Source organism: Alligator mississippiensis, chromosome 5 (assembly GCF_030867095.1).
Source record: "Alligator mississippiensis isolate rAllMis1 chromosome 5, rAllMis1, whole genome shotgun sequence".
NCBI classification, from domain to species: Eukaryota; Metazoa; Chordata; order Crocodylia; family Alligatoridae; genus Alligator; species Alligator mississippiensis.
In genome coordinates this window covers 8722295-8734832 of record NC_081828.1, presented here as the reverse complement: position 1 = coordinate 8734832, position 12538 = coordinate 8722295, and the positions used below count along the sequence as shown (strand labels likewise).

Below are 12538 nucleotides of genomic sequence, written 5' to 3'. Positions count from 1 at the left end.
TTGGGGTGGGGGCTAGGTTGGAGTGGGTTAAAATTCCTATGTAAGTGCTAATATGCATGACAACTTGTGGTGATAGCCATGTGATAAATTACCCAAATACCTGTTTAGTTTGGGTTGGCCCTTGTCCGTGGTGACCTGTGTAGCACAGGCAATATTTCTATTAGATTTATAAAAAAATGTGTGCATACAGATATGCAATTCCCAGAGCACCGCGATACATTTAAGTGTGCAAAGGACCTTTTGCTATCCAAAATGTTTCAAAGACTAGGATTTTCAGATCTATATTAGAAGAGCCAAGCACCCATCTGATGACCTGAATGCAATAATAAAGCACAGAATGGGAATAGCTATATGACACTTCCAGCCCTGAGTCCATTACTTCCCTCTCTGCATTCACATGACTGAAGTTCTGCAGGGGGCAAAGTGGCTTGTGCAAGGAAACCAGGTTGGTAGAAGTGTGTGGATCTAGGGTAGTGGGGCCAAATGTCTGAGCAAAGAAAACTTTCAGGAACATCCCCAGCAGCACATAAGCCACTTGGCAGGCGTTGTGGATGACATTCCTGCCTGCAGCTCCCAGTGCTCAGAGGTCTCTCCCTCATCTACATTTTGGAAGAAAAACTTGGAAAGGAAAACTATTCAATCCCAGAAGGAGGAACGTGGAAATGTCTTGCCCGAAGACACTGCTGTGCCGGCATGGTTCAATGCTCCATGAAGTGCTAGAAAGGATTCCTTTCCTGCTGGCGTTTCAACGCTTCTGTGATAGATGTGAGTCACCGTGACTGTGTCTGGGTTAGGTTGACCATGGGCGGGCAATTATTTTGGGTGGAGGGCCACACGACAGGCAGCCAGGGACAGATAAATATTAATTTATAATATTATAAATGTTATTAATATTAATACCTTCTAAATTTTTTAGGGGCCCCGTGGGCCGGATAGAAGGGCCTGGCGGGCCGCATTTTGCCCACCCCTGGATGCTGCCAGCGCATGTATCTGGGCCAAATTCAAGTGAAACATTGCAGGTGGAGTTGCCCCAGCTTACAACAGGCCTGAATGTGACCTGCTGGGCCTAAACATAGAGCCAATAAGTGAGCAATGTGGAAATGGGACTTGATGAGCCAATTGCCTGATTCTTTTTTGCCCTGCTTTTGGAATCACCAAAGCGTTTGCCCAAATGCAGCTTATTGACCTTGCAAGGAGAAGGTGCTGATCAGTCAAACTGCAGAGAGCTGGACACTTTGAATCTGGTAGAGAGAGATGACCAATAACTTGGTGCCCCTGGGACCACTAGGCTGTATAGTTTGTTCTCTCGTTTCCAACATGCAGAGGAATGTGTAAAAGGCCCGAGGATAAACCTTTGTGTGATGCTGTGCAGCGGGAGGAACTGTCTTCACCCCAGGTGCTGTGCCTCTGATGCCTAGAAGCAGTGGTGGCTGGGTATTATTGTTACAGCACCTGCAAAATGAGAGAGTCCTTCCCCTGTGTCTTTTCAGTATAAGCAAGGCAGACACCGAGCAGACGGGATGTGCTGGGAAACGCAGAGGCTATTTGAAAACTAAACTTGTCTCTCACATTATAGACCATGAAAGGTATACATCAACGTGAGGGATCCAAATGAAGAGAAAGCAGTGGCTTAGCACGCAGAAAATATATACATATATCACAGCTTGTATCCAAGCAGCTGAACCGCAGATGAATCTGTTATTCAAATAACAGAAGTCTGATCCCTCTTTTTTTTTTCAGTGTACCTGTCTGCCTCATGCACTAGGCTGGAAGGTGCGGGTGCATTTAGTTTGGATGATGCCTTCTGGCACAGATGAGAAATTGCAGTTGTATTTTTATTCTTTTAATCAATGCACTTGTGGCTGTGAACCAATGTCAAAATAATGCTGGGTACATCCACAGCAAGAAGCACTCCCCTGAGGCCCAAGACCCTATGTGGCCCTTTTCTTAAATGCTGGTTATTTCTTCTAATACTATTTAAAAAAATGCTATGTAGTCTAGTGTTGTAATAAAATGGCTAAGAATTGGATGGTGCGAGTTGAAGGGTCTTGTCTTTGTAACAAATGCTGAATTGTTGATGGTTCCTGTGCTGGAAGATGTTTCAGGTTCCCGCCCCCCACAGACACACACTCCCATCCAATACAGGTTTTGTTAACTTTTTGTGCATAACAAACTGAATGTCAAGGGGCGGTGCGTGTAATTTAAAAGGTGAGATTACATGCTAGCATATTAGTGCTAATATACCTTGCTAAGACACTTTTGTGCCTGTGTGCAAACAAGCTATCTGATTCCTTGTTAGGGATAGCCAAGCAGGTTTCTGGGCACTGAAGGCTCAAATGTTCTTCCAGGACATTTGGCCAGGCCGTTAATTAGAACGGCAGCAGCGTTTGTGCCAATCTCTGCCTGAGCTTCATCTATATGTTTCCCTTGTCTTTTTAATCAGTTTGTACCTGAAAGTCTTGCAAGCATCTGGGGTGGGGAGGGGGAAGCAACGAGCATTATTTTTCTCCATCATTAGAGAAACTTAGACGTCGTGTGTTAAGTTTTAAGTTGGGCGGAAAGTTAGGGTAGACACAAAAGAAATGAAGCTGATCGCTTCAGGGAACAGCAAGCTTGAGTCTCCCCTTATTTACAGCATGGAAAATTGGGACTTTCTCTCTCAAAGTCAGTAGGATCACGGCAGTCTAAAACTTTGTGGGAACCAGAGGAGAATTAGGCCCATTTGTAGGTGTTCAGATGGCCCCCATTGTCTGAAAATACTCTTTCAAAAAAGACAGGAAGCGTTTTATTTGAGTTTACATTATAAGACAAGTGGGACATCATGCATGATTCAGAAGAGTGATTCACACATCCATGTATTAGCATCAATTTACTGCAAGTGCGAAGTTACAGAGGAAAACTGTGTACCATGGAAATCCAGGGTGGCTTTCTTCTCCCCTTTTCGTTAACCTGAAAAGGCAGGTGCCAGCGTGCTGTGGCACGATGTACGAGTTGCCCCCCTGATCAGCCAAAGGTGTTGAATGCGCCAGCAAATGAAATATGACTCAGAGGAATGTGCAAACCTCTTTGAGGCTTTGACTGAAGAGCTACAGGCTCTTGTGACACACAAATGTGAGCCAAGACCCATTCAGCATCAAGGGGTTCATAGATCAGAAGATAAAACTGGTTGGGGTTATTTTGCTTTGTAGTTTTTAGGAGACATGGGCAACAGGGAATCTGCTCTCATTTAGCATAATAAAATACTAGTGGCTGGACCCTGGTCCCTGGTGAGGCTGCTTCATGCTGGCATGCCAGTACTGAGTAATAAGTTGCATATCCAGTGGCTCCTATACTCTGAGCACTCTGTCTATTATCACACAGCTTGTGGCTGGCAAAAAAAAGCATTGGCAGAGCCCCACGGCCTGGGATCAAGTTGTCCCTTGTCCTCACTGCTGGTTCGGTTATGGTGTTAGTGCCAGCAGCACAGGAGTGGTCACCTGGGCTCAAGACTTAATCCCAGCTCATGCCAGTAACTAGGAAGCTGCAGGAAAAAGGAAGCCTAGTTTATATGAGCTTTCGTCCTGCAGCGAATCCCTGGTACAGTATGGCAGAGGTTACTGGCATCTTCCTCTTCTGCAGTAAGGCTGTGTTGCTGTACAGCCAGTGTCTTAAGCCATTAGCGGATGATCAAACGCCAGTGCTGCATGTACTGAGACAATGAAAGTTTAAAACATCATGCCTAATTCAGATCTCACTTTCCCCCGTTGCACACTGGTATGTACCTCCACTGAATGCAGGGAGCTTGTCTTGATTTCTATCAGTGCTAGTGAGATTAGGGTCCCACATCCCTGAAGGAGATCTCAACAGAGGGCTTTATTTGCCTTTAGCTATTTTGTGCAGACGCCTTTTCAAGCAGCCCCTGAATATTCTGCAGAAGCTGGATGAGTGATAAGGTCCTTTTGGACATTTTCCTCCATGGCCAAGAGGAGGAAACTTTCCTAATCATGTTTTGAAACCAGTGGCACTAAAAGACCTTTTTAAAAAGCTGGAGTTGGAAAGCCAGGCAAACCGTTCCTTTAAGAACTGCTCATCCGTAAGGGGAACAGCAGCAATCAATATGTTACACAGAGCGTGTGCTTGGAAGATAAGCCCCTTGTCTCCCCAAAGCAATTTTGCAGCATCTCTATTTGCTGAAATACGTTTGTGCAAATGATAGATAATACCTACTAAATGTGAGATATTTTAAACGCTTGATTATAGGACCCATCCACAGGCAGGTCCAAGAGAAATGGTTGCCTTGGAGGATTGATAATTACATATAGATCCCTTCAACCCTGAAGTTGCCAGTTTGAAACCCAACCATCTCCGCAGGAGAGAGGCATGGTGGCTGAGGTTAAAGGGTCTTGCTTTAGACCCAGGGGGTTGAGTGTGGGCCTCATTCCAGCCTTGGGCTGAAGGCCACCTCGATCAGTCCAGCAATATGTGGCTGTTTGGCCTGGGAAGTCAAAGGGGGCCAGACGTAATGCTGGCTGTGTTGCTCCTTTGCGTGCTGTTAGCCATAGGAAGTGGTGTGCCTGATGGGCCACTAAGATTGTGGATGGACCTTTGACATTTTTCCCCCCCTGACATTTTGGTCATGAGCAAAAGTTGTTGACATCCGGTGGCTGTCGGGTGGCCTCTGTGAAATAGGTGCCAATAATCCGGTGTCTGCCTAAGCCCCAGGATAATGTGTGCCCGCATTTCTCCTCTGTGTTGGAAGTCCCCACAGAGAGGCCAAAAACTGAATGTCCGTGGAGGCTGAGGGCTTGTCTGCACGTACAGGTATTCCTGATTTACCCTGTGGCTGGTGGGTGGGGGAGGTGGATGGAGTCTGGAATAAGAGAGTCCACACTCAGCGTTATTCTGAAATAGCCAAGTCAACCATATTCCCCCCTATAATATAAAATAACTTTCATCAAACCAAGAGCTATTGTCACCTGCCTCCAGACAGACACTCCAGGGGAGGAATGAATTGCCTCCAGCTTTTCTTCTGTGGCTAAACATAAGATGCCCTTCCTCCCCCCCTTACCAGCACTAAATTCTCACGCACCTTCTTCATGCTGAACAGTCGTTGCCGGCCGCTCCGTTTCCATCTGCCTTGACGTGCCGACTTGTAGGGATGCCTGTCGCATCTGTGGCTGCACAGAGGCTGAGACAGGGAACGGCAATTAAAGGGTTGATATTTTCATTTTTGTTTTTTACCAGTGCACATGTCAAAACACAATTAGCAGAGTAGAGTTAATGCAACAGTGCAGTTAATACTGAAATATAAATAGAAATCCTTTACTTCAGTGGGATCAAACAGATGCTCAGAGTCTTGTGAAAACCAGGCTATTTAGGTGCCTAAATATTAATGTAGGCCCGTAACTATAGCTCCTGTTTCTAAGAATCTGGGCCTCAAAACCTAACTGCTCTTGTTTGTTTTAGGATACTGCCGGACAAGAAAGATACAGGACCATCACCACAGCCTATTATCGAGGAGCAATGGGGTTCATCCTCATGTATGATATCACCAATGAGGATTCGTTCAATGCAGTGCAAGACTGGTATGGGAACATGCAATTGTTGGTCATCTGTCTTCTTTTTTTTAGACAGTCGTCTTTTTGCTAATGCTTGGTGATGTTTCACACGGGTTAGAACTCATCTCCTTTCCGTCCTTCTCCTCCCCTCCCCTTGTTGCTTTGCATTATGTTAATCTTCATCATTCATTTGAAATTCAAAATAAATGTTTCAATGTTTAATTTCTTATGAGGGGAAAAAATGCACAACTTCACTAAATACTACCTTTTTAAACTTACAAAGGTTTTAATGAACTCTAGGGGTAGATAGTTAAAGGTTCTCGTTGACACGTGGCATCTTGGGGTTACTGATATTCCTGCCACTACAACTCCCTTTACCAGTGGTTATACAGACAGGCTGGTTGCACATGGCCAAGCCTCATTAAAGCTTGATGAAAATCAAAAGGGTAAGGGTAAAATGTTCCAACGCATTAATCACATTTTTAAAGTAATCTGGGGCCTTGTGCCAAAGTTAGTTTTGAAAATGGGATTTGGGTGCTATTTAAAACTTCATCGGAGGTCTCTACATTATTGCTATGATGCCTCTTAAAAGGGGGTTAGTCATCAGGTTTTCGCTATGGTGCCCACGTCGTTCTGTTCGGTGCGTTGTAACCACGTCAGAGCCTTAATTGTTGCTTTATTGAGAATGTGGAGCTGGACTTTGGAGCCGTATATAAAAAGTCAACTGCCCAAGAAACTTTCTCTTCTTGAGAGAGGTCCATGATGGCATGCGGGGCAGAGTCGAGGTTGATGGCGTTCTACCCAGCCCCTCCCCTGGGAAGCAATGTCAACTAAGGATGCATCTTAGGATCAATCCTGCTCATGCTGTTCTATGTAGTGGGGCTAGACGAGGTCATTTCAGTCTTCAAGCAGGTATCACGATTTGCCTCTGAACTAGACAGGGGGAGGAGCAGGGAGGGGGCCTGGGTGTAGGGAAGGGAAGACTTACCTTCTTGGGGCTGCTGCTGCCACTGCTGTAGCCATCAGCTTCACTCTGGGGGCAGCGGCCCTGTGGCTAGGCTCCCTGGGAGCTGGACCTGGTGCCCTGCTAGCTTCCCCTCCCCACAACCCCATCCATACATACTGGGTGCAGGGCTGCACCTACTGTGACAGATTCCCTGGGGGCGAGGAGGGAAGCACCATTCTGCTCGTTTCACTTGCCCCCCTATGCCCCGGATATGCTGCTTGGCATGATGCTGTGCTGCCATGCTCCTATGGCTGGGCAGGGGCAGCGCGGGGTTGCCCCTGCTATGGCAAAGACTCCTGGTGGGTGGCAATTCTGGTGCCCGCTCATAATCAGTGCCCAGGGTTACAGGTTACACTACTGCTTAGAGTACAAGTATGGAGCCATTGTGGGATAAAATTCATCAGATTAAAGGTGAGGAAGGCCATCATGTTTGATTTGCCGCTGTGAGATCTGAATGCTGTACAGAAGGCAAGTTTGTCAAATGGTACAGTTCCCCCACAGGCATCCTTACGCCCTAGTCTGCATAAGGCAGTACAGAAGCTGATTTTGGATCTGTGGAGTCTTTTATCATGAAGTCTCATGGCTCAGATGGACAGTGCACAAATGCCTAAGCAGCCTCAATACGGTGAGCTGGAGTGCAGGAGCAGGAACCGATTGACCGTGAAAACACTTCAAGGACACCCTAAGGTGCACCTGGCTGAGTGTCACCTACCAGCTATCTCTTTTAAGCTCTCAGTCATCAAAAGGCAGTAATGGGGCATCAAGGTGAGGGAAGGAACCAGCCTTTTTGAGCAGCAAGGCTATGCCTTGCAGCCAGGAAAGCATGCTAGGTGAAGGACCAGGCTGCTTCACATGCTGAATGGTTCTGCAACTGCAAACAAATTTCCATTCTCTGCACCCGTTCGAAATGTTTGTTTCTACTCCGCTGACCCTATGGGTAGGCTGACTCCTTGTCCAAACTGTGTAATGTGAAGATGGAGGGGAAGCTGTGTAAATAAGACTATTGAAATGTCACGCTGGGTCAGAGCAAGCATCTGTCGAGTCCAGTAACTTGTCTCCGACAAAGGCAAGTACTAGATGCTCCGGTAGAAAGGTCAGCAAGCATCTTGGCAGACAGTTCTAGGAGCATACAGGTATGTTCTTGCTAACCTTGATCCAATTGGTTTGTTCATACCCTGAAACAGGAGGGTTTATATCCCTTGTAAAAATCTCAGTGCGAGTTACATACAACACCACTGGGGTCTGGCAAGGGTGAACGGTGATTTGTGAACATTGACAGCAGCAATGTAAGTAGCTCCTTAGTTTTCTGGTCCTCAGGAGCTGCTTCAAGGCCTCTTGTTTGCAGAAGTGGCAGAGCCAGATTTGCAAATCCAAGCACGGCGGCTCACTTGGTCGGTCTGTCTACTGCAATGGCTTCAGTGGAGATCACCTGCAAGCTCACGCTTAGCTAGGGGAAATTCCTTTTCTTTAAACTGATGATTTTTAAAATTGTAATCAGTGTGAGAAGGAGGTGCAGGGGGACTACAGATCAGTGAGCATTGGGAGAGGGAGGGTTTTCCCCCAGAACTACAGTCTCTGGGCTAGATCCTCTGCTGGAAGAAGTTGGTCCAGCTCCACTGATTTCAGTGGGGCTACATGGATTTACACCAACAGAAGTTCTGGTCTTTTAATTACAAACTCGGGAAATATTGTGATTCTTGCAGTGAGGAGATGGAGGGGATGGGACTTGTCTGTGGGAAAAATGCTCATTTGTACTTCTGACTTGCATATGAATGCTTGAAACATGACCTGATACTGGGGTGGGTGTGTCTTCATGTGTCTGTCTGTCTGCGCTGGTCGGTGTTACCATGCTGTTAGACTAGACTTTATTCGGGAAATATCGGACATGATAGGAAGGGGTAGGGGTGGTGTTTTTCCACAGAACGAGCTCAAAGAATCCTGAATAGAGATTACTGCACTCATTCCTGTTTCTTCTCTTCCTGCTTCTAGTTCAGTATAATAAAAGGGTATGGTCATTTGTAAAGAAAGGCAATCTAGCATTTTAAAGACTCTCTTAAGCCTAATGGAATGATGTGTTGTACTTTAATAACTCCCAAAGGGTGTGATAATAGCTTGTAGGTGACTTAAAATTCCCTTAAATGTTGGCCATTAGAGAACATCAGGACAGCTTGTTCTGGAATTATTTTGCAGGAAAAATACCACATGTACAGCATTAGTTGTCAGCATCAACTCAGTTCAGCTTTCTGTTGGGTAACACGAGTTTTCTCAAATGTTAATTGATGAGATCACAGAGTCAATATAATTATGCAGGAAGAAGATATGGGATATATGGGATACATCACGTTCCCATACGAATAACATTGTTATCCAACCTTCAGCCCTGAAGCAGCATTTCCAGCAATGGCACCTTAAACACAGTTGTTATTAAAAACCACTAATTGCTTGGTTTTTGTCTAAATAATGAGGAACCCTAGAGCTGACTGGCTGTTAAACACAAGAATGGGGGTATTCCTGGAATGCGGTCATACTCTTGGCTAAGGACATACATATCTCAACCCACGCCTACAACCCACGCAGCACACAACTGTACAGAAACATCAGCCACTCTCCTACGCAACGACCCTCCATCCTCTGTCCTCCTGCAGCTGAACATCACTTCTGTCATGCCAGCTCCTCAGGGCTTTAATCCACAGGTTCTGCCAAAACTCTAGTTCTTTCACATGATAGTATGATACTTCCCACCCAGCCAGTGACCTTCTCTCCTTCAGTCACAGTTACCTTTGCATGCCGGAGTGCAGGTGTGAGTTCGAGATGTAGCTTTCATTAGACAGGAAATACTTTTACTATGCTACATCTTTCTGCTGTCAAGTAAGGATGTTGTAAAGTAAGTTTAATGTGCTTAATGTCTTTCCAAAATGCACACAGGCAGGTGCATTAGTGTGGAGTATTTGGTTCTTTAGGATCACCTGTTCTAATCTAAGGAGAACACAAAACTACCTTGAACTTACTGTCTGGCCAAGGAGCAGAGCAGCTATAACACTACCTGAATGTCTGCCCTCGTAACTTGTCTTGTTGATTGTAGCTAAGAACCGTGCAGCTTTCTTTCTTGTTCTGTTATAAATGTCCAGATCAGTCACACAAATGCAAACTATCAAATGCTAAGTGTGTCAGAAGAGCGCTGCTTTCAACAGTTCTCCAAGTTAAATGCCTCGTGCGTTAAGTATTCTTAAAAGATATTGACTGTTAAGCTACAAATCACGTGCTCCAAATGGACATATTCCATCTGTGATAAGAGAGAGAATGCTTTTATGGAGCAAGCACGGTTAAACTGCTAGCCCAGTCGGCACACTAGCTCTAGCAACGCAAACTTGATTAAATTGAACCTGATCAACTGTCCACACGCAGACTGGCAGTGATTTAACTGAGCCAGTACCAAATCACACACCTGGTCAAATAATAATATGCTATTAACAGATGAAACCTCAGGTAGGAATGGTGCTAGCAAGAGAGAGAAATACAATAATTGAACTTTTAAAAGACGAAAATCCCTCCATGATTTGATCTTTCCACTCCTTAATGCTACCTAGGTTTTTCAGTGCTGTGATAGTAGATACCGTTATAACATCCTGAAACAAAGTATCAGGAGGAGATGCAAGTTTAATTAAAAAGATAACACCAGGGGGTGGGAAAAATCTTAAACCAACTTTTTCAATATTGGTGCTGCAGTTTGGCACCTAAATCCGTAGTCAGCTGCCTCCATGAAAGTGGCCTAATTTTTAGAGGAGCTGAACTCCAGTGGCTCTTGAAGCACTTTCTAGTAAAATCTGCTTTATTTGTTACTCCAGGAGGATTGATAAAAATGGCTAATTATCAGGGAGAGACTAATTATCGGGAGTTAGCGATCTTCACCTTTCTGTAAGATATATTTTGTATGTCATTTCATAGATATTATAGATTTCATAGACATTAGGGCTGGAAGGGACCTCGGAAGATCATCGAGTCCAGCCCCCTGCCCAAAGGGTAGGAAGTCAGCTGGGGTCATAGGATCCCAGCAAGATAAGCATCCAGTTTTATCTTGAAGGTGTTCAATATAGGCGCTTGAACCACCTCCGGTGGCAGGCTGTTCCAGACCTTGGAGGCTCGGACAGTAAAGAAATTCTTCCTTATGTCCAACCTGAAACGATCTTGAAGTAGTTTGTGACCATTCGACCTCGTCATCCCTTGGAGCGCTCTGGTGAACAAACGTTCCCCCAGATACTGGTGGTCACCCCTGATAAACTTATAGGTGGCCATCAGATCACCCCTGAGCCTGCGCTTTTTCAGGCTAAAGAGTCCCAGGGCTCTCAGCCTGTCATCATAGGGTCTGCTTCCCTGACCTCTGATCATGCGCGTGGCTCTTCTCTGGACTCTCTCAAGCTTCTCCACATCCTTTTTGAATTGTGGAGCCCAAAACTGGACGCAGTACTCCAGCTCCCTACAAGGGGAGAATGACGTCCCGGGATTTGCTTGAGAAGCATCTATGGATGCAAGCCAGCGTTTTGGTCGCTTTACTAGCTGCCGCATCGCACTGCAGGCTCATGTTCATCTTGTGGTCAATGATGACCCCCAAGTCTCTTTCTTCCATAGTGCTAGCCAACATAGCACTGCCGAGCCTATAAGGATGCTGCGGGTTTTTCTTCCCAAGGTGGAGAACCTTGCATTTATCGGCGTTGAACACCATCAGATTCTCGTCCGCCCACTTGCTGAGCCTGTCCAGGTCAGCCTGGATCACCTACCTGTCATCTGGTGTGGATGCTTTTCCCCAAAGTTTGGTGTCATCGGCGAACTTGGCCAGTCCGCTTCTGACTCCAGTGTCCACATCATTAATGAAGATGTTGAACAGTATGGGTCCAAGGACAGAGCCTTGGGGGACCCCACTGGTCACAGGACACCACGATGAGTGACTTCCATCAATTACTACCCTCTGGGTCCGACCCCGGAGCCAATTTTCCAGCCAGTGGATTGTGGAGGACCCAAGGCAACAATTGGCCAGTTTCTCCAAGAGGCGATCATGGGACACCAGATCGAAGGCTTTTTTGAAGTCAAGATATATGACATCAATCTCTTCTCCTTTGTCCAGGTGATAGGTCACCTAGTCGTAGAAGGAAATGAGATTAGTCAAGCAAGACCTACCCGCAACAAACCCGTGCTGGCTATCCCTTAAGATGTTGACGTCGGCCAGTCCATTAAGGATGGCCTCTTTAATAAACTTTTCTAAGATCTTCCCCGGGATAGAAGTCAGGCTAATGGGCCTATAGTTAGCCAGATCCACTTTCCTCCCTTTCTTGAAGATAGGCACTGCATTGGCCTTCTTCCAGTCTTTGGGTGATCATGTTGGGATGTAAATGATTTTTGGTATTCCTAATAGAAAAAAAATGTATTACAAAAATTCACCATGCTCACTATATGATAAATATATAATTTACATTTAGAATTACATTTGTAAATGACTAATTACACTTGAACATACGATGAATCAACCAAAGTGATCTGTGTACAATCAGTAAGACTGGCTGTGTTTCAGTGCTCCAACTAATAAGATCGAAGGGAAGGATTCCCCAGTGACTGATTAACAAGACTTCACTGTGTTTTATATAACTTGTGTCTTGAATAGCTATTTTAACCTGTGCAAAGTGAGTGTGAAACAACACCAAATCTGAAATCCCCATCCACTCATTCCTAGGAATGGTAATATACACGTTTGGGAATAATTGCACAAAATTCAAGACAGTGGTGACCAAGAGCTGTTGGCTCGTATGCTAACTGCCTGCCAGCATCCAGTTTTTCTGAGAGTCAGTTCACTTCTATTTAAGTGCTTATCTTTGGGCGCGCATGTTTGAAAATGTTGGCCATATAGTAAAAATCATGTGTGTGTGCTGCATATCCCACTTTGAATTATTGAAGAGGAAAGAGTTGTAAAAGAGCAGCTTATCTTTAATCACACACACACACACAC

General features: G+C 45.4%; 1 protein-coding gene across 5 annotated transcripts in view; it reads left to right on the top strand.

The window, feature by feature from the left end:
- RAB3B (RAB3B, member RAS oncogene family) overlaps positions 1-12538 on the top strand; it is a 110116-nt gene that overhangs the window by 82324 nt on the left and 15254 nt on the right. For all 5 annotated transcript variants that reach the window (XM_059727829.1, XM_019479316.2, XM_019479315.2 and 2 more), the window contains one exon: positions 5446-5564. In XM_059727829.1, coding sequence (XP_059583812.1) covers positions 5446-5564 — 119 coding nt within the window. The remainder of the gene's footprint in view (positions 1-5445; positions 5565-12538) is intronic.